Source organism: Hydra viridissima, unplaced genomic scaffold, assembly GCF_058129835.1.
Source record: "Hydra viridissima isolate aposymbiotic clone 2 unplaced genomic scaffold, HvirCarnegie_v1 scaffold_12, whole genome shotgun sequence".
Lineage (NCBI taxonomy): Eukaryota > Metazoa > Cnidaria > Hydrozoa > Anthoathecata > Hydridae > Hydra > Hydra viridissima.
This window is the reverse complement of record NW_028324311.1, coordinates 10695945-10715831: the sequence shown is the minus strand read 5'-3', so window position 1 is coordinate 10715831 and position 19887 is coordinate 10695945. Positions and strand designations below refer to the sequence as shown.

General features: G+C 28.6%; 3 protein-coding genes across 3 annotated transcripts; all 3 read left to right on the top strand.

Annotated features, from left to right (window-relative positions):
* The first annotated feature begins 1424 nt into the window (after positions 1-1424).
* On the top strand, positions 1425-11679 carry LOC145193653 (ras-related protein Rab-35-like). Its single transcript, XM_090068429.1, has 6 exons — positions 1425-1674; positions 2107-2157; positions 9908-10031; positions 10352-10476; positions 10605-10729; positions 11060-11679. The coding sequence occupies exons 1-6, from the start codon at positions 1623-1625 to the stop codon at positions 11192-11194; spliced, it is 612 nt and encodes a 203-aa protein (XP_089924555.1). The 5' UTR covers positions 1425-1622; the 3' UTR covers positions 11195-11679.
* A 142-nt stretch (positions 11680-11821) lies between these two features.
* LOC149881227 (nuclear receptor 2C2-associated protein-like) lies at positions 11822-12550 on the top strand. The gene is made up of 2 exons (XM_090068430.1): positions 11822-12041; positions 12260-12550. The coding sequence occupies exons 1-2, from the start codon at positions 11919-11921 to the stop codon at positions 12548-12550; spliced, it is 414 nt and encodes a 137-aa protein (XP_089924556.1). The 5' UTR covers positions 11822-11918.
* A 140-nt stretch (positions 12551-12690) lies between these two features.
* On the top strand, positions 12691-17628 carry LOC145193652 (sn-1-specific diacylglycerol lipase ABHD11-like). Its single transcript, XM_090068427.1, has 6 exons — positions 12691-12888; positions 13036-13174; positions 13263-13389; positions 16484-16689; positions 17138-17325; positions 17419-17628. Exons 1-6 carry the CDS (start codon positions 12770-12772, stop codon positions 17549-17551), a joined length of 912 nt encoding a protein of 303 aa, XP_089924553.1. The 5' UTR covers positions 12691-12769; the 3' UTR covers positions 17552-17628.
* Positions 17629-19887: the final 2259 nt, after the last annotated feature.

The window sequence follows — 19887 nt, the reverse complement described above, 5'->3', positions numbered from 1 at the left end:
TACTACTGTGAGGAGATTAAAGGAAGAAATAGTAAAATGAATTTCGAATCTGATACAGCATTTTTGTATTGTTATGAACTTTATACGCTGTCTTGCTCTAAAGAACCATGGATTTGTTGTCAAAAACGCAGATCTTGGTGTCATTTTTTATGTGCAGGCATAAATAGAAGTAGAAAAAAATTTATGTGAACTATGCTTATAGACAAAATATTTATTATCAACTTTGTTTTTTTGATAAGTTGTGTTTCGATTAATAAAAAACAAAAAAATTTCTTGTTTGTCTATTTTATTTAAAGTGTGCCATCATAAGAGTTGTTAGTTGCCTATGATGGCATACTTGTAATTTTTTTTTTAATGGTATAAACTTATAAAAAAGCAAAATAGTAAAAATTCTGAGGTTCATTATTATTCTGCATGCTAGAGGGAATACACCCATGTCAAAAATTATTTTTTAAGTTTTCAGGTAATGACTCAGAGAAATGTTAAAGTTAATTATGCTATCATAGGCACCTTTCCCCTAATTGTAAATTTTGGCAGGATGATCAAGTAAAACTGTAGGAGGTTTTAAAGAAGGAGAAAAGTCTATCCTGAAAATGGAAAGTTCTTTTTAACTGCAGTATTGTGTAATAGAAAGATTTTTTTTTCCCTTTAAGATAAGTTTTTTTTTTTTTCTTTTATGTATCAATTTTGCGTAGAAAATGGACTCACATGCTTATAAAAAATGGACTCACATGCTTATAAAAAGGTTTATGCCTCCCAAAAAAAAGGCTTTTTGCAGAATATTACTTTACCGCTAGGAGCAATGTCATATTTTGATCTGAAGTATTAATTAACTCTGGTCAAAACATTTAAAACATGATTTTAAGTACATGCATTAAAATTTAACGTTTTAGATTTTTTTTACTTTTTTACAAATGTTAAAACATCCAGATTTATTTTGTTATTGAATTTAGCTAGCCAAAAAAGTTTTTTCAGTCCGTGATATATTTTGTTGAAATATTGTGACTGGGGATAATCTAAAAAAGAAATTGAATTACCTTGACATTAATTATAAGTATTTTTAGAATTTTTTCTTCGCTTTTTGCCCAGTGTAAAAAAAATTTAACGATTTTATTTTTTTTTTCACCGCCTTTTTAGCATGATTTCCAATCTTCTTTTGAGTGAGAGCAATATACCTCCAGTTTTTAGGATAAAAATAACTTATAAGAAAAGTTTTGTTTACCACCCCTTTTACTTTGTTAAAATGCTAATCACTTTTTAAAAACTGTTTAGAGTCACTAATTCGCATTTCCAAGTTAGTTTTTTGTTAATGTATGTCATAAATATTGAAAACAATAATAAGATTAGAGAGATTTTATCTCTGGATATTTGATTTGGAATAAATTATGACACTATATTTATTGCTCAACATCAACCCTAACCGTAGGTTTATTTTCGACCGGAATGTCCCGACAAAATGTTTTAGTTGCGAAGGTTGTGTAGATCCGAAATACGGCGATAATATTATAAAATGGTGTCGGATAGTGATACTAATCAAAGATACAGATTTCCATTATTTTGATTATTTAGTCTTTGCTAAATTATTTTTGTTCTTCCATTAACATTTTATCATCAGTTCTGTTATGGCGCGAGATTATGATCACCTATTCAAGCTCCTCATCATTGGAGACAGTGGTAAGATATCAACTACCGATATCAATCCTCATTAATAAATATATTTATGATGACATAATTGTACAATTATATTTATTAGTATAAATATATTTGTTAGTCAAAATATTACTCTAAATATTGTTTTAATTACTATTAATGCACTCTTTCTCTAACTGTCACAATACTACTAATGTCTTTTCAATTTTAAAAAAATGTGTTTTTTTTTTTAAAGAGCAGTTAATTGCAAAAGTATAAAATTTTAAAATTATCCTTTTTATTTTTTTACTAAGACTCCTGTTACTTTCCTCAAAAATCATTGAATAAATACTTTAGAAAGGCACTGTACATTATAAAAATTGCTTGTTTTCAAACCAAAAACATATTTATTTGAAATCTAAAAATGAACATTTTTAAATTCATTGTAATACGCTTAAATATAAAAGTTATTTTTAGGTGTTGGGAAAAGCAGTATACTGTTGAGATTTGCTGATGATATGTTTTCAGGTATTTATATGTAAATATATGTATGTATGTATGCATGCATGTATGTATAAAATATAAAATATTTAGCCCTTAGTAAATAGTATATAGAAAGGTATTCTTTAATTTTTCTTATATAATGTTTTGCTTATATAATGTTTTTCGAGTGTGTTTAGGTGTTTTCAGTTGTTCAGGCTTAGAAATGTTGTATTTTAATAATAACAGTTAAAGTTTTAACAAGAATCGATGTAATTTTAGGTTAAAAATTGTTGCTATATAAACAAAACAGATGTGGAATAGTAATTTTAATGTTTAGGTAATAATAAATTTGAGTTAAGAAAGTACTTGTTTAAATGATTAGTGCAAAAAATTGTAACACTGAAGTCCACTGGAAGAAATATTTTGTAAATGACAAAGAAAAAGTTTTTAGTTGTTGTAGTTGCATTAGATATTATGCAAAAGTTCTTGAAAACACACTTGTCAAACTGTCTTTCTAAAAGAAAACAGAGATATTTACAAAAAGCAATTGTTTCCATTTATGTTATTTTTAAATGATCTTGTCCTTAAATATGTTTTTAAAAGCCTAATGAGCTTCTCTGATAAATTTATGTCAGAAGGGAAAAAAGAATTTGAAGCAGAAATCTTTGAGATTTGCTTAACTTATTAGGCTGGCCAGAAATATTTTTTCTATAGCAGACCCTGGCTTTTTGTTGAGATGAAATAAAAGCCCAGAAAAGATTTGATTGCAATCAAATTTTGTGGTCTTCTAAGAATTTTAAAATTCTTTTATGAAATTAGGTATTTAAATCATAATGTTACTAAATTTCAAATCAATATTTAGTAGTCCAATTAATGTAGATATTTAAAAACATCTACATTAGTTGGGCTACTAAAAAGTTACTCAGAGTTAGTGTTTAGGAAATGATCTTGATCAACACTAATAAAATTGTTAAAAACATGAAAAATTTAATTATTACTAATGTATAAAAACAGTCAATCAGTCTTGATCTAATTCGGAGCCTTTAATTTAAAGCATTCAAGTTGTTTACTTTTGATTCTGGTGTTGACATCTTAGTTGCACTTGTTGGCAACAACTTTCTATGGTCCAAAACCTGGTTCAAAAAATTTACAAAGAGCTTCAGTGAGTCATGTGTGACCAATTCTGCAACTAAAAAATACAGGAACTGTAGAATTTTATTTTGAGATAGGCAGAAAACATCTTTAGGTCAAGATCTCTTTAAGGTGTATAGATGATGGTGCTTTTGGTGTCAACAGTTAAATTTGTCGTTAAATAAATCACATGATTGCAAAATAAAGACAATGCAGCAAGACTTGGATTGAGATGCCACTGTGGATTTAGATTTTTTTTGCAGTTTTTTATGGACCAAATCACATCAAAATGCACTCAGAGATGTTATATTGATTGACAAAACCATTCATAACTTTTATGTCATTATTTTCAATTTTTATCTCAATTTATATCTCATACAATAAACACTAAATCTTTTCATAATATCCTGACATTTGCAAAACATGTCTCCATTTTGCTTTTATTTTAAACCTTACATAAAGAATGTGGATAACAAATGAAAAACCAAAGAAACTATTACAACCTTTTAAGTTAAGTTCAAAAAGAGAACAAAATAGTTTCAATCGCAAAACATTTATTCAAATAAAAAAATTTATCTATTGACAATTTTGTTAATAAAGCAAATATCCAAAGTTAAAAAAATAAATAAAAAACAGCAGAAGTGAATTTCTAATGATTAACTTTTAACAAGTTTATGACATAACTGACTACAAAACTAATGATTATTCAATTGAAACTTTTAGAAAAAAAATGTTAAAATTAACATTGATTAAAAATGCATAACCACTAAAAATAGAAAGTTCACAAAAATCCCAACAAATAGGTGGAGTGTTAACTTATTTTAATTTATAAAACTCCATACAAAAACATTTTTGAAGAAAACAATCAAAAAATGCAGTTAATTTTTGTTAAATTGTCAAGGTTTCTCTAAATATTTTGTGGTAATACTTTAATCAGTTTGAGGGTTCCTCATGATGCTTAAGATATATAAATTTTCAAGATTCCTGCTTATAACTGGTCCTCTTTCAGAAACTTTGTATAAATAGTTTGTGCTATAAAGTGTATTATGTTTTTTAAGCAAAAAAAGTTACATCTTTCAGATTTACTGATTGTTGTATGTCAAATAAAGAACCATTTTTGACTGTTATCTCTCTTTTTTTCTCCTTTTTTTTTTTTTTTTTTTTTTTTTTTACCTTTTTTTACCTCTACATTAGTTACAAGATTAGAGAGTATATTGCATCAGTTTACTCAATAAAAATTGTCTAAAAGTTGGTATTTATATTTTTTAAAATAACTGTTATTTTAAATTATTAGAAATCTTGATTTTTGTATCTAGAATACGTTTAACATGAATCATTTTGGGGTCACTTGTGGGGTCTTAATTGTCTTTGAATGAGTTTTTGGTTTAAACTATTCCCTTTTCATTACAAATAGGTTATTTATTTTCCTTTGAATTTGGTGATTTTGTATGTAAGACAGAAGGCCCTATGGGTTGTAAAATAAATTTTTGTCTAAGGCAGCATTTAATATTTCCTAATTTTCAAAAAAACGATCAATTTAAGCACTTTTTAGTAAGCCTGGCTTTTTTTTTTCTAGAAAATAATGGTTTTTATGTTTTTGGGATAGAGCAATAGGTACAGTCATAGATTTTAAAACTATTTTTCCCTTGATGACTTACAGTTAAATTGATACCTTCTTTTTGAATGTCTCTGATTTTCATATTTTACTAATTTTTTGGTGTTTGCATTCAAAATATATTAATGCAAATTTAAATATTTACTGATATTTTTCTGGTAGCTTTTGTGTTTAATTAAGTAGTTAAATCAATTCTTTTTTTCATTTTAAATTATTTGAAATAATTGCTTATTATCTTAAACACAAAATAAAAATTACATATAATACCTTACCTAGATATTTTGTGCAACTGTGGGCAAAAAATAACAGGAAATTTAAATTAGATTTTTTCTGTGATTCCAATAGGGGCAAATGTTTTTATTTTTAACTTGGCACTACTGTTACCAACATCTGTTTCAAATTACACATGAAAATATTTATTAGTGTTTAAGATATGTGTCCTTTTGCAAACAGCTAAAAGTGAATTTTTTTTTTTTATATCTGTAACTATTCAACAATGCAGTTCCATTAAACATTATGTGCAGAATAAAGTTTCTGTTGCCAAAGTATTGAAAATTTTATAGAAGGCCTCCGGTGAGCAAGCTCTATCGAAAAAAAGAGTTCATGAGTAGTAAAAAAGTGTTCAAAGAGGGTCGGGAAAGTGTTGAAGACTAGGCACAGCCAGGATGATCATCAACATCAAATGATGAACTACACATCAATAAAATCAAAGAATTGGTGCATCAAAGAATTGGTGCAAAAGTTGTTGGTTAACAGTCCAAGACCTTACTGACCTAGTTGGAATATTGGAAGGATCAGTGAAAACCATTTTGAGTGACCATTTGGGCCTCAGAAAAGTGAAATCTCAATTTGGGCCAAAAGTGCTCAATTTCATGGAAAAACAGTGCAGCATTGAAGTAAGTGAAGAAATGCTTTCCAACTATCAATACAAAATATAATGCATCATAACTAGATATAAGACTTGGATCTACATTTATGAACTGGAAACAACCAGTCAATCAGGTGAATGTAGTGCCAAAGGTAGCCAAGACTGAAAAAACCAAGACCAAGGTCATGTTGACAGTTTTCTTTGATTATTGTGGTGTGGTGCATTATGAATTCCTTCCAATTGGCTAAATTGTCAACAAAGAATACTATTTGGGTTTTTGCATCACGATAATGCACCATCTCACATTGCACTCATAGTTTGTGATCATTTTTCCACAAACTGACCCATATCGTACCACAAGCATCATATTTGCCTGACTTAGCACTATGTGGCTTGTGTTTTTTTCTCTTAACTCAAGAGACACCATTTTGTATTGATAAAAGAGATAGAAATCGAAATGAAGATGGAATTGAAGGCTATACCAGAAGAAGACTTTGTAGCATGTTTTGAAAATTGGAAAAATGTTGTCACAAGTGTATTGCATCTAAGGGGGAGGGGGGGGGGGGAAATTAAGGGAGATGAAATGAATTTAGAAGAATGAATAAAGATTTTTTGATTTATAATCAAATTCCCAGCATTTTTTGCCCATTACTCTTATTTAGGGATGGCAAAATCCAGGACATTCTCAATTCCGGGATTTCAGGATTGATAAATTTATCCCCGGGATTCAATAGAACGAGATTCAATAGAACGGGATTATATATTGAAAACGTAAACAATAATTGGTGGTGAAGCATGTGAAAAGCAAATTTTTATGTACTCATCAAACACTGAAAAAATGATTAATTTATTGATTATATAATTATATTATCAATAAATTAATCATTTTTCATTTTTTAGTTAACTAAAATAGTTCAATTATTAATGAACTTAAGTAATTTAAATTATAAAACAATATATTAAAAAGATATTACAATATAAATAAAATTGATAATTAAAAATAATATGAATATACATGAGTATACATGAATTATACTTATTTTTGAAAGTACTACCTTAAAAAACTGAAAGCATCAATCATTTTTTTGTTTAATTGCATTAAATTTTTTGAGCATAAAGCCCAGACTCTACAGTTGTTGGCTGTATAGATAGTATTAAATCATATGCTTTTTGAAGGTGATTAACTCTTGTGGCACCACTTTCAAATAACAACATTTCTTTTTGAATTTTAGAAGTTATACTTTCTATCCTTATAGGTAGTGGTTATGTTGCTGCCAACCCTTTTTCCATAACTTCATTTAATTCTTTACTAATAGTTTGAGAAATAAAAAATAAAATGAGAAATAAAAAACAAAAAATATAAAAAAAATAAAAAAATATGTTTGATCTTATTATCACACTTATTGCTTAATAAAGCCTCGTTCAGTTGAACATCACTATCATGTTTGCTGATGTAATTAAATTTGCTGAGTTTAGATGCTTTATAAGATCTATTATAGTTTTTATATTTTGGGCACTTGTATTTGGTACAAAAACATCTGGGATTTTTTATGAAGTAACCTGGGCATTATGAAGGTGATAAGTTATGCTCCTTAATGGTGTTCTCCACTCTTTAATTCAGTGACTCAAAGCGGCATTCAATTGTTTTCCAACTTCAGATTGTTGTTGTTTTAGTTTGGTCAACATAAACTCTAATGCAATGTCAGCTGTAACTAAAGTTGTATCTCGTTGACAAAGTTCTTCCACAGTTGCTTGAACAGGAGTCAAAAGTACTACTAAATCTGATATGGTTCAATATTCATTTTTGTTCATCTTAATTGAATCATCAAAATCAGAATCCAATTTTAAATCTAGAAATGCCTTTTTAACACAATATTTTAACTTGTCAAATCTTTCAAGCATAAGCAACAAACTGCTTCATCAGATTTTGCAAGCCATGATTAAATGGATGACCTTTAAAAATCAATTTTTACGTACTTTTGTAAATAGCTTTCATTTTTTGTTGGGGAACTTTTAAATATTTTTACAATTTTCCTGACTTTTGTTATAATAGGTCCAATAATTTGATTTTTAATTGTAATCTCAAATGTTTCATTGATTAACAATGAATCGTTCAAAGCTCAAGTACAATCTTCCTCTTCATAAGCATATTCACTATTACAATCATCATCTTTGTCTTTATCTTTGTTGTTATCTAAGTCTGCAAAAACAGTGTTTTCATCATCTAAACTTTTATCAACTTCCAAGTGACTGGTGTCTTTTCTGTAAAGAACTGATATAACTGTCAGTTATATCAGTTCTTTGCAAAAAAGCACCATCAGTTGTAATACCAATGATATCAACCTCTCAAGGTTTTTATCAACCTCTCAAGGTTTTTATCAACCTCTCAAGGTTTATATCAACCTCTCAAGGTTTTAAAGTTGTGGGAGTCTTTCTTTTTTAAGTGAAACGCACTTTTCTGCTGGCGCAGACCTTAACATGCAAATCAAACCTAAATTCCAATAACTTTTCAACTCATGTACATTCACATACATATATCTGCAGTTTCCAAAAGAAGTCCACTCATCAAGTGTTAAGGAAAGTTTTTTTTTAGAGCCTCTTGATATTTGATCAATTATTTCCCTTAAAACTTGCTTTTTAATCTGCTTGTAGAAGTCTAGCACCATTTTTCTGATAGTATTATGTGATTTTGGGACATTTTTATATCCTTGTGCAACTAACTCAGCTCATATATCAATAGAATTACAGATTGTACTAAATGATATACCATCTTTTGCTGCCATACAAGCCAACACTTCAAATAGGTTTCCCTCTTTTTTCGATGCTGTTGAAAAATAGTTCATGATTTTCGGTTTTTTATTTTGAGGCTCTTCTTATAAATCTTTCAAATTTGAAGCTCTTGTGGATAAACTTGGTGCTTACAATTGCAATGTTACTTTAAGTTAATGTTTAGACTGTAAATAGGAATATAGACCTTTTGTTGAATCATCAGCAATTTTTAATATTTTTTTGCATGTACTAACTTTGCATATAGCTGTTTTATCTGTTCCTCTTAAGAAATGTCTCCATATAAAATTTGTGCTGTTGAATTCAGTGTAGTTCGTCATGATATTTACTTAAGTTCTAATTTTTTTTAAAGTTCTAAAGTTCTTAAATTATTTTAACTTATGTTTCTTTATCAGATCTATAATTTTAACTGAATTTTTTACTGTGAAAATGATTACAACTTTGAATAACTGTAAAAAAAGTTTATTTAATAAACCTTTTGTTTTTTGAAAACTTCATTAATTTAAACCATAGTTGAAGAATTTTTGACAATTATGCATACATTTCATTGCATAAGAATTCATAGGGTTTTATCTATTTTTTGACAATTATGCATACATTTCATTGCATAAGAATTATATTTGACAATTATGCATACATTTCATTGCATAAGAATTCATAGGGTTTTATCTATTTTTGTTGTTGTTGTGATAATTTAACTTTTAATTTTTCTTTGTCTTCTTTGTTATTTATGTTTCATAATTAAACTGATAATATTAAATAATTTTTAAATTTTTTGTTTTTATTGTTAATTGTTAATTAAATTTTTTATTAATAAATTCTTATAATATATATAAAAAAAACCGAAAAACAGATAGAACCCTTTACTTCTCATGTGACGATTTAAAAATAAAATGAAGCCAAAAATTTGAAACTAAGTTAATTAAAAGATTGCAAGGAGAATAAAAAGCTATGAAACAAATATTTTATCAAAGACAGTATTTACTACACACTTTATGATGTACAAATAAGTTAATAGCTTAATCCCTATTTACTTTTACTTTTTTTATTACATTCCTGAAATTCCAGGAACTTTTTGTGAAAAATCCTTGGATTATGGGATCAACACTTTGTATGGGATCCTGGGATTGCCATCCCTATTCTTATTTGGTGTTTAAAACTTGTAAAACATTCTAAATTAAGAAAACCATGTGGTGGCATCCACCCTAGTTTAAATGGGGAAAATACCGAGTTGCTTATCTTTTTCTAGCTGCTCTGTATATTTTTTTTTAATAATCAAGTTGTTAAAATAATGATTAAGTTAACCTTGTTAAGCAAACATAGTCAAGCATCATGTATAAATGTAAATAACTCTTTTACTTTATAAATCCTAGTGTTATTTCATGCACTTCTAGGATCATATATAACTACGATTGGTGTTGATTTCAAAATTCGAACCATTAATATTGAAGGTGAAAAAGTGAAACTGCAAATCTGGGATACTGCAGGTCAGGAAAGGTTTCGAACGATAACATCTACGTAAGTTTTATGATAATTTTCTATCTTTATTTTTGAAAGTATTGCACATGAGCTTGATATTGGGAAACACTGAACTATATTCTTCATTTTCAGTAATTCTAAACCCACAATTTAAGTGGTATAAATTTTTTATAAATTATTTTTAAAAATATTATACCAGTATTAATGTTGACTGTGTTTAAAAAGTTATAATTTTACTTTAATTTTTAACTTATAATAATAGATTAAAAGTGAAAAAATTTAACTTATAAAAAAAGATTTTTTAAAGTTGTATTTATAAGTTATAATATGGTGCTCATGGTGTGATTGTTATTTATAAGTTATTATCGTGGAACTCATGGTGTAATTGTTGTTTATGATGTCACTAATGCTGAATCTTTTGTCAACGTCAAAAGATGGCTTCATGAAATAGATCAAAATTGTGATGTAGTAAATAAAGTGTTAGGTTAGAACTTATTTAACTCTTTCTTCTTTTTTTTTTTTTCTTTTTTTTGAGGTAAAATTTGCCTGTAAAACTTGTATTATTTATTAAAATCTACATGTATTTACATGTATTTCTATTTACATGTTTAGTTGGTAATAAAAATGACTGCTTGAAAAATAAAGTTGTTGATACTCAAGATGCAAAAAATTTCGCTGCTCAAATGGGTGTTGAAGTGTTCGAAACATCTGCAAAAGACAATCTCAATATTGAGCAGGTCCCTTATCTTATCAAAAGTTTTTCACCATATGATATTATATCCTACCAAAAAAATTTATCATCTTTAGATTTTAAATACAATTATAATATGTCATAATAATAGATATAACTATATATAAATTTAGTTTCAGTAAATAATTACAATTTAATTATTATCTTTTTTTTTTTGTACAGGTTTTTAGGATGATTAACTTGTACATTTATAACTTTTTCTTTCATATTTTTGACTTGTTAATTATGATTTTTTTAATTTATACATATTTTTTTATTTTATTTACATTTTTTGTTTTTTATTTCTCATTATCTTCATTGTTGTTCATCTATATAGGTTTTCAGCCACATCACTGGGATGGTTTTACGTGCTAAGCGTGAACAGCAAAATAAAGCTGCAGAGCAAAAGCAGTCTCAAGGAGGAATGAAACTAGAAAGGAACAACAAAAAAAAGAAATCAGGGTGCTGCTGAATTATAGTCCATTGTCTGACCTTCTTTTATCAAACTACTATTGAAATTTTACCCATGGTTTATGAAACTTACAAATGCACCAGAACAATTGGCGTGGGGAATATTCTAGAAATATATTTTAATTAAGGGGTGCATTATAATTTAGTTAGCCACAGTTTTAATTTATGTAATAAATAGTGAGGGCTAAAATTTCCCTTTCTCTTTTGAATATTCTGTTAAATTTTATTGCCTTTTTTTTTTTTTTACTTCTCCTTTAAATGAACTTGTGAAGTTAATACACATTTTTATGAATAATTTTTTTACTTTTGTCTTTTGTTTACTCTAAATTTATGAAACATCGTGTATAATTTTTGATGCATAAAAAGATCTTACAGAAACTTTCTCTATATTTTTGCATATTTCAGCATTCTGACTGATTGTATGTTGTTTTTTTGTTAGCAATTAATGGATATTAATTATCAAATATAGTATAAGTTTATATTGATTAGTTATCTTATTTTTTTTAAGTTCAAACAATCTTTACAATAAAGTTGTATTTCTTTATAGTATTTTAGGTTGTGTTGTGACAAATGAATGCTTGAAACTTTTGTCTTATAGAGTTGCAAATGCTTTAGTTTACATTGATGAGCAAAACATTTTTTTAAAGATTTTATAACAAACTAGCTTAACTCTTTTTTCTTTTGTAGATTGTGTTTTTGAATTACTTGATTATAAGAACGAAATAATGCTGTTGAACAATTTGATAAGTGTGGTATCAGTAAGTTCAGTTTTGAATCATGATCACAAACAGTACGGAAAGAAATTTTTATTTGACAACAATGAAGATACATGCTGGAACTCTGACAAGGTTTTTATGTATTGTTAGTTTAATTCTCAAAAGAAAGTAACAGAAAGTTTACATTTAATTTTGTTTAATTCTCAAAAGAAAGTAACAGAAAATGAGTTTACATTTTGTTTAAGGTAATTTTTATTAACATTCGTCTTATTTTTGTTGCTATGCTTCTTTACCTTTTTCTTCGTTTTATTTTTTTCTTTTTGTTATTGTTTTTGATTTTATTATTGCAGGGAAATACTCAACATATTTATATAAAGTTTGAAAAACCAGTCATCATTACTGACATTGCTATTCAATTTCAAGGTGGATTCTCATGCCAACAGTGTGATATTTATCTCAATTCAATTGTTTCACCTCTGTACCCTGAAGATGTTAATTTTATTCAAAAGTTTACTTTAGGAGAATCTAATAATGCCAGTGATTCTGTGAAGATGGTTTTTTTAAATATGACAGACTTTTTTGGAAGAGTTATTGTATATGATTTAAAGTTTTATGGGATGGTTTGCGAAGAGAAAAATTGAATAGATAAAAATATTAGGATGGATTGTTTTATGTAGAAGTTTGAATCTTTGATTTTTTTGTTTTTTAACTTCTAAAATTTTTTAATTTATTTTTAATTTTTTTGAAATTAAAAGCTTAAGTGAAAGTTTTTCAATTGTTTTAAGACTAATTTTTTAATCAATATGTTTTAAATGCTAACCTTTGCATCAATCACCTTTGCAGTCAAATAAATCACGAGAATGAGTGTCTGTAAAAAACTTTTTGTGGGAAATATCACAGGGTTTGCTTTGCTTCAAGTCAAACAAAAATCTCAAATCAGCATTTTAAAGCAATTCTCAACCATCAACTTTCAAAAGAGGTTTAAAAGAGATTTTTAATGTCAAAACTTTTAATGTACAAAACATTTTTTTACAATTTTCGAACAAAAAAAAAAGAAACAAATTTATCAAACAAATTTTATATAAAAACTTCAAAGATGGTTAATCTTTGATATATATGTTTATAGAAATGTCACTTTGGATTATGATGTTTATGAAGCAGCAACCTGCAATTTGGATCCACTTATAATTTCTCATGGATTATTTGGTTCCAAGAAAAACTGGCGTTCTTTATGCAAGAGAATAAATGAATTAACTGATAGAAAGGTGAAAATTGGTTTTTGTTTACAATGTTTTCTGTACATTTAATACATTTAAACTTTTACTTGTTTTTTTTTTTTTCAACATGATTCAGGTTGTTGCATTTGACAGTGTCAATCATGGTTCTAGTTCCCACCATCCTGAGATGAGCTATGAAGCAATGGCCTATGACCTTGTAACTTTAACAAAAAAACTGGATATTAAAAGCTCAATACTTGTTGGTAAGTTATTTTTAACATGATATTAAAAAATACTTGTTGGTAAGTTATTTTTAACATGATATTAAAAAAGTATTGTTTATATTTTTGTTGTTTCTACTGTTTCTACTGTTACTATTACTATCTTTGTATTCTTATTAACATTAAAAAAAAAAAAAAAAAAAAATGTATAATGTACAATGTATATATGCATAAGTTTAAAATAGAAGCAGGGGTTACATTTTTTAAAGAAAATTTAAAAAATTAAACTCTCTATACTTTAAATTTACTTCTATAATAAATAAAGATGCATAAACTTGTAAACATTCTATATCTGGAAATATTTTAGGTTCATAAAATGTTTCCAAGTGTTCAAGATATTAGTATTGAAATTATAGAAATTGTTTTTGGGGATTCACATGGGATTGTTATTTTTATAGAAAAATGTTTGTGCATGAATAAAACATTTGTACATACTTAATTCATACTTTCTGCGCTTTAAAAAATGGCTCAAATCAGCTCCTGTAGTCTGGATAAATCTCTGTTTAAAAAAAGTAGTTATTGGAGTTAAAAGTCTTTTTAAAAATCCTTCGAATACTCTGATTAAATGGTAGTACATGGTAGAAAGTTAAATTAGAAGCATGTGTAGCAGACATGTAAAGATTACAATTAAAAAAGACAAACAAGTAGATTGTGCTGCTAAAAAAAAAGAACTCCATGGTATCTTTTATTGTTAAAAAACAGATTACAATGGTAGTATTTCTGGAAAACTTCTGAAAATAGTTGTTGTTTTTTTTGTTGTTTTTTTTTTTAAAAAAAAAAAGGCCTGAAAACAAGAATAAATTTTGCTAAAAAAATCTTTAAATTGGCTGTCACCCAAACGGAATGGCATTTTATAAAACAATGAAAGCAAAATTTTTCTTTTTGGTTCTTGTTGTTGTAGACTATATGTGGCAACTATTAAGTAAATCATATAACCGCAAATAAACAGCAAATACTGTTAAACATGATGTGAAACTATAACATGGGATTTTTTAGTATAATGGTGTAGGCCCACTTTTTCAAATATAAGAAAATATGGACTAAAGTAAATGTTAGCATTTAAAGGATGTCATTTTGCATTAACGGGTGGTTACTAAAAATCCGGACAAACTTTCATGGGCAATTACTCTCATAGTTTTTATGGTAGAGATTAAATAAAACTATCATTAAAAAGAGTTTTTAGTTATTTATTTTAATTAAGTTTGTCTTCAACCAGTCTGTTTCTTCGGATTCGGCCAACTCTAACACGAGTTGACCCAAAAAGTGAAAATACAAGGTTAAGGTCAATTTTTTTCAGGCAAAGCTTTATTCTGGTTTGTAGTTGCTTCACATCTTTTGCTTGCTAGTTACTCTCATACACTTTGCCTTTCAAAAAAGCCCAAAAGTCTTCTATTGGACGACACTTCGGTATGGCTGGCGGATTGTCAACTTTTTTGATAAAGTTGATGTTATGAGTCTTATAACAGTTGGTCACGGTTTTGGCATAATGCGATGAAGCCAGGTCCGGCCAAAATATATAATTACCATCGGCATGATGAGCGTTGATGAACGGCACTAATCTTCTCTTCATACAATTAATTTCATAGATGGCTTTATTGACTGCAAGGCCGCTGGGGACAAAAAATGGCTTTGAAATACTTTTGTCAGAAGCGGCCAGCCAGACAAGCACCTTGGGTTCGAACTTGCGCTTTTTGCAATATTTAACACTTGGTGGAGTCTTGTCTCTGTTGCTAGAGTAGTAGGTGCTGTTTCCATTAATTGTTGAGTGTGACAGCGTAAAGTAAGACTCGTCGTCAAGGATGACCGATTTTCCTTTAAAATCACGATAAAGACGATCAATGTCGGTTTTGATTCGCTCATTCTGGTTCTCTTGTCGGTGAGGTATACCCTGTTTTTTATAACTTTTGATGTCAGTGTATTTGGCAAGAGTTTTAATGATATGTGAATGACTGCATCCATATTTTCGACCAGCTTGCCTCATCGAAACTCGGTCACTGTGATCAAATATGGTTTTCAGGCGCTTGATACCCTTAGGGGTCATGATTTTGGCCACACGACCACTTCCTTGCACTCTTTTGTACCCAGAATCATTCTCAACACGTTTGATTATATCATAGATAGTGCTTCTTGGAATTTTTTCAGCATTGAAGTGAGCTACTGTGAACTTTTTACCTTGCAATTTATTATTCAAATAGAACTCGTAAATCCGTTTTCTTACCTCTTCTTGCTTGGCCGTCATTATTTTCTTAATCATTATTATCTAAAAACAAGTAAACTAAGTTATAGAGAATTAGATAAGCTTTAAAATGGATATAAGCATGAAAAAAAAAAGATTTAGCTTGTGGCATTTAAAATTCAGTTAAAGTTAGTCCGGATTTTAGTAACCACCCGTTATACCAATTGGAAAATGGCAATAAAATAATTGTTCGTGCAAGACAATGATCCCAAACTTGAGTCATACTGCAAAACGTGAGTCATTCTGCAAAAAATTTTCATAAAAAGGGATTAAAGTTATGAGAAGGCCTAAAAAAACAGCAACTTGTAATATGACCTTAATAAGCAACAGGATTTTTGGACAGGATTTTGGGAAACTGTTTAAAGAGCATGGTTACAGAGACAGATGAACTACTTGTTAATCTTCTTTAATTGTAGCGTTTGTATTCCTGCCACGTTTTTTGTTTAGCTTTCTACTTTATATCATTTAGCACCATTTTATTAGAGTACTCTTATGTTTTTTTAAATGTTATTGCTATAGAGAGATGCCAAAGTGTAACTAGGTCCATCTCTAATACTTTAAGAACGTAATACAAAATAACTTGTATTTTTGCAACTATTTGATTTTATTTGAAATCGAGTTCAGTTTATAACAATACTACTATTTTTTTGAACACACTAAATTTCAATGTTATTTTTGGATAAATATAATATTGTTATTACATTACTATGTTGTATAATATTGTTGTATTAATACCCATTTTTTGTAATAATTAAATCCATAACAATAATATTTTTTTCATACTTAATTTACTACTGTTATTATTTTTGAACACAGGTTTATGTCTATTTTACTTCATAGGACATAGCATGGGTGGTAAATTATGCATGGTTGCAGCTCTTTTAAACCCTGCACAATTTAGCAAATTAGTTGTGGTGGATGTAGCTCCTACTGTGACTAAATCATTGGAGGAGGTTTTAAAATACATGCATGCAATGAAAAGTATAAATCTACTTTCTATGAGAAAAAGGAAAGATATTGAAGATGAGCTAGGAAAGGTTGTAGAGGTGGGTTCTAATATCTCCAGTAGTTAATGACTGCTTTCCATTTGCCGCTCTAAAAGCCACAATGACCACAATCCTGGATCGTCCTGATTTTCAGGTCGTTCTACGAATGTAGGTTTATTCTAAATTATTACTGAAATTCACGAAGTCCTAGAATTTTAGTTGTACTTTGGAAATTTGATTGGAACGCTCTCACCAACATTTATGAGGTATAACCACACTGTTTAGTGAAATTTTATTCAAAACTATAAGTCTGCTTAAAATGTTTCTCAAAACATTTAAAATGAATTTCACATTGCAGTTTGTTGCTGTTAATCTCAAAGAAAATCTCAAGTTTGATAAAAATATTTTACACATAGCATCATTTACACACTGCGTGTGGGTTAGATGCCGTGAATGCCATAATCTAAAATCTTATTTGCTTTTCTACATATTTAATACCGTTTTGTAGTCCAAACCAGTGCGTCAATTTCTGATGGGGAATCTTGATTTCAGTCAAGGACAGTTTACCTGGAAATGTAACTTGACTGCACTCATTCAAAACTATTCTTTCATAAAGTTGTTCCCTAAATTTGATGATGATGTTATATATTCAAAACCAACGTTGTTCATTGGAGGAAGTCTTTCTCATTATATCACGTGAGCTTTTAAATATTGAAAATCGCTACTATTGTATTTCTTTTGCGATTTTTTTTCTTTCTGGTATTTTGAATATTTATGGATTTCATTTAGTGATGAAGATTATCCTGAAATCAAAAAAAGATTTCCAAACTCTTCGATTGTACATATTCCTGATGCTGGTCATTGGGTCCACTCTGATAAGCCAAATGAATTTCTGAAAATTTTAACTGAATTTGTTAACTGAATGCCTAATATGATTTATGACGGTAGTTACGTATAAACCATAATGAAATCATAATGATATGTAATTATGTATACAAATTGCAGATTGAATTTTTTTCGAAAAGTTTAAGATTCTCTTCGAAATCAAAAAAAGATGCATTAAGTTGTAAAAAAAAACTGCAACTCAATTGTACTTGCTATTACTTGATCCTAAAACGTCCGGTTCTAACAATACAGCTCTTGTTTGGATTGCCGGTGGTGCTGTTTTAGCCTTTAGATATAAAAGGCTAAAACGCTCCTGATGCGAATTATGATAACAACAGTAGCAATTGTGTACTTTTAAATGCTTCTTCTTTCACCATAAGAAATTTTTGTTGTTGTTTAAAGTAAAATATTTACAAAAGAAACTCGTTAATTTGAGCTGCGAGCTTCTTTTTCTACTTTCGTTAATTAAACAATTATTCTGTCTCATACTTGCTATGCAGAGTGTAAATTTTTAAAGGTCCATCTAAAAGTAAAAGGTCATTTTATAAAGGTACTAAAAAGGTAATAAAAAAAGTTTTAAATTTTATTGAAAAACCTCTAACATTAAAAAGAACTTTTTCTTATATTAGTTTTTTCAATACTTTTTCTTATATTAGTTTTTTCAATATTATTTCCAAAATGTTGGCCGTAACTGCGGTCCACATTTCTAATAGTATTTAGCGAATTAAACAAGTAATGTTAGGTTCTGATTCTTCAATTGTAGCCGGTTTATCCATGTAGACTTTGGATTTTACCTAAAGGAAAAAGTCTAGAGATGCGATATTAAAAATTCTAGATGGCCGATTCACCAGCATAAACTGTGAAATTATTTGTTTTACAAAGTGTTCTCGCAATAAAGCCATGGTATTACGGGCATTTCGACAAGTAGCGCCATCTTGTTGGATATAAAAATCGTTGAGATCAAGGGCTTCGATTCCAGGCACCAAATAGCCAGTTATTATGGCGCGATATCGGGTACATTATCACATGTTTCAGTCGGCCTCATTTTTGAAATGTGGATCAATAATTCCACCAGCCCATATACTACATTGAACCGTTGTTTTTTCTGGTTGTAATGGCAAATCTTGAATCTTTCGGGTTGGTCTTTAGCGTAAATTCGACAATTTTGTTAATTGACAAAACTTTAGTCGAAAACAGAGTATCGGCCTACTAAACGCAAGAATTTCAAAGACTAAAACGACAACAGTAAGTGATGTCGGCTGGCTTCAATTCTAATTCGAATTGAATTTCACATGCTCTTAAACCATGTTTCTTGCCTAAAAAAAGCCAAACTGTTGAGAATGGCGCTGAATGGATATTCATTATGTGGTCTATTTGGCCGCGTATTACCTAATAATTAAAAATAGATTTGAAATTTTTTCAACATTACAGCGAATTGTGCATTCAGTAGGTCGATTATCTAGACCATAAGTTGCTCTAATTGCATTCCTCGTAAACAACCGAGTTTTTTAAATACAGCTGAAGGATTTGTAGAAGAAAAAAAACAATAACAGATTGAGTTAATTCAGACGCCAACAGTCATAGCACCATTTCTTTATTTGCTTCCGACAAAAGTAGTTTTTACATCAATGAATGATGCTGTGGCCTGGTTCCAAAGAGGTCAATATCAGCAATCTTAATTTTCAGTAACTGGCATTAAAACATTTTAACAGTGTGAAAATGCACACCACACGTTTTTTACATGATCTTTTAAAGGGTTGTCATTACCCCATCATGCTTACCCCTTGTTAGTTTGGGTATAAAATCTCATATTTTGCAAAAGTCTACTTGCCACTGTTTGTTATTGAGAAATCTACAAAACCCAGTTGCTTCAAAAGTATTTACGATGTACCATGCAGTTACATGAATATAAAATTTCGGACAGATGGAGTTTTGTTTACAAATGGGTAAAGAAATTAGTTTAGAAAACCAATCCAAAAAACGGCTAGTTATTCTGTCTTTACATCAAGTAATATTCTGAACGTAACCGACTTGCGTTTTTTACTCATAACACTACATTAAAACACAACAAATGGGGTAAGAATCCACTGTTACAAAATTTCAGAAAAAATGCAACCTACTCTTCCCTAGGAAACCCTTTGGCAAGATGAAAGTATATACCATCCTGGTTAAAAAACAGTAAAAATTGAAATGATCCATTTATATCCAAGAAAAAAAGTTGAAATTGAAATTTTATTCTATGAACACATAGGTAAACATGATAGCAGTCTGTTTATTTGCATTTTTACAGCATTCATAATAATGTTTCTTCCCAATTTATTATGAAAGCTAATAAACAAAATGTTTTAGATGTTAAAAATGGTTTTTCTTCTT

Excerpts from the sequence above, each read along its gene's own strand:
- LOC145193653 (XM_090068429.1), top strand. The coding sequence starts at position 1,623 with ATGGCGCGAGATTATGATCACCTATTCAAGCTCCTCATCATTGGAGAC. Across the intron at positions 10,032-10,351 it reads TTTCGAACGATAACATCTAC|TTATTATCGTGGAACTCATG; the intron begins GTAAGTTTTATG and ends GTTATTTATAAG. Across the intron at positions 10,477-10,604 it reads TGTAGTAAATAAAGTGTTAG|TTGGTAATAAAAATGACTGC; the intron begins GTTAGAACTTAT and ends TTACATGTTTAG.
- LOC149881227 (XM_090068430.1), top strand. The coding sequence starts at position 11,919 with ATGCTGTTGAACAATTTGATAAGTGTGGTATCAGTAAGTTCAGTTTTG. Across the intron at positions 12,042-12,259 it reads CATGCTGGAACTCTGACAAG|GGAAATACTCAACATATTTA; the intron begins GTTTTTATGTAT and ends TTATTATTGCAG.
- LOC145193652 (XM_090068427.1), top strand. The coding sequence starts at position 12,770 with ATGAGTGTCTGTAAAAAACTTTTTGTGGGAAATATCACAGGGTTTGCT. Across the intron at positions 13,175-13,262 it reads ATGAATTAACTGATAGAAAG|GTTGTTGCATTTGACAGTGT; the intron begins GTGAAAATTGGT and ends AACATGATTCAG. Across the intron at positions 17,326-17,418 it reads AGTCTTTCTCATTATATCAC|TGATGAAGATTATCCTGAAA; the intron begins GTGAGCTTTTAA and ends GATTTCATTTAG.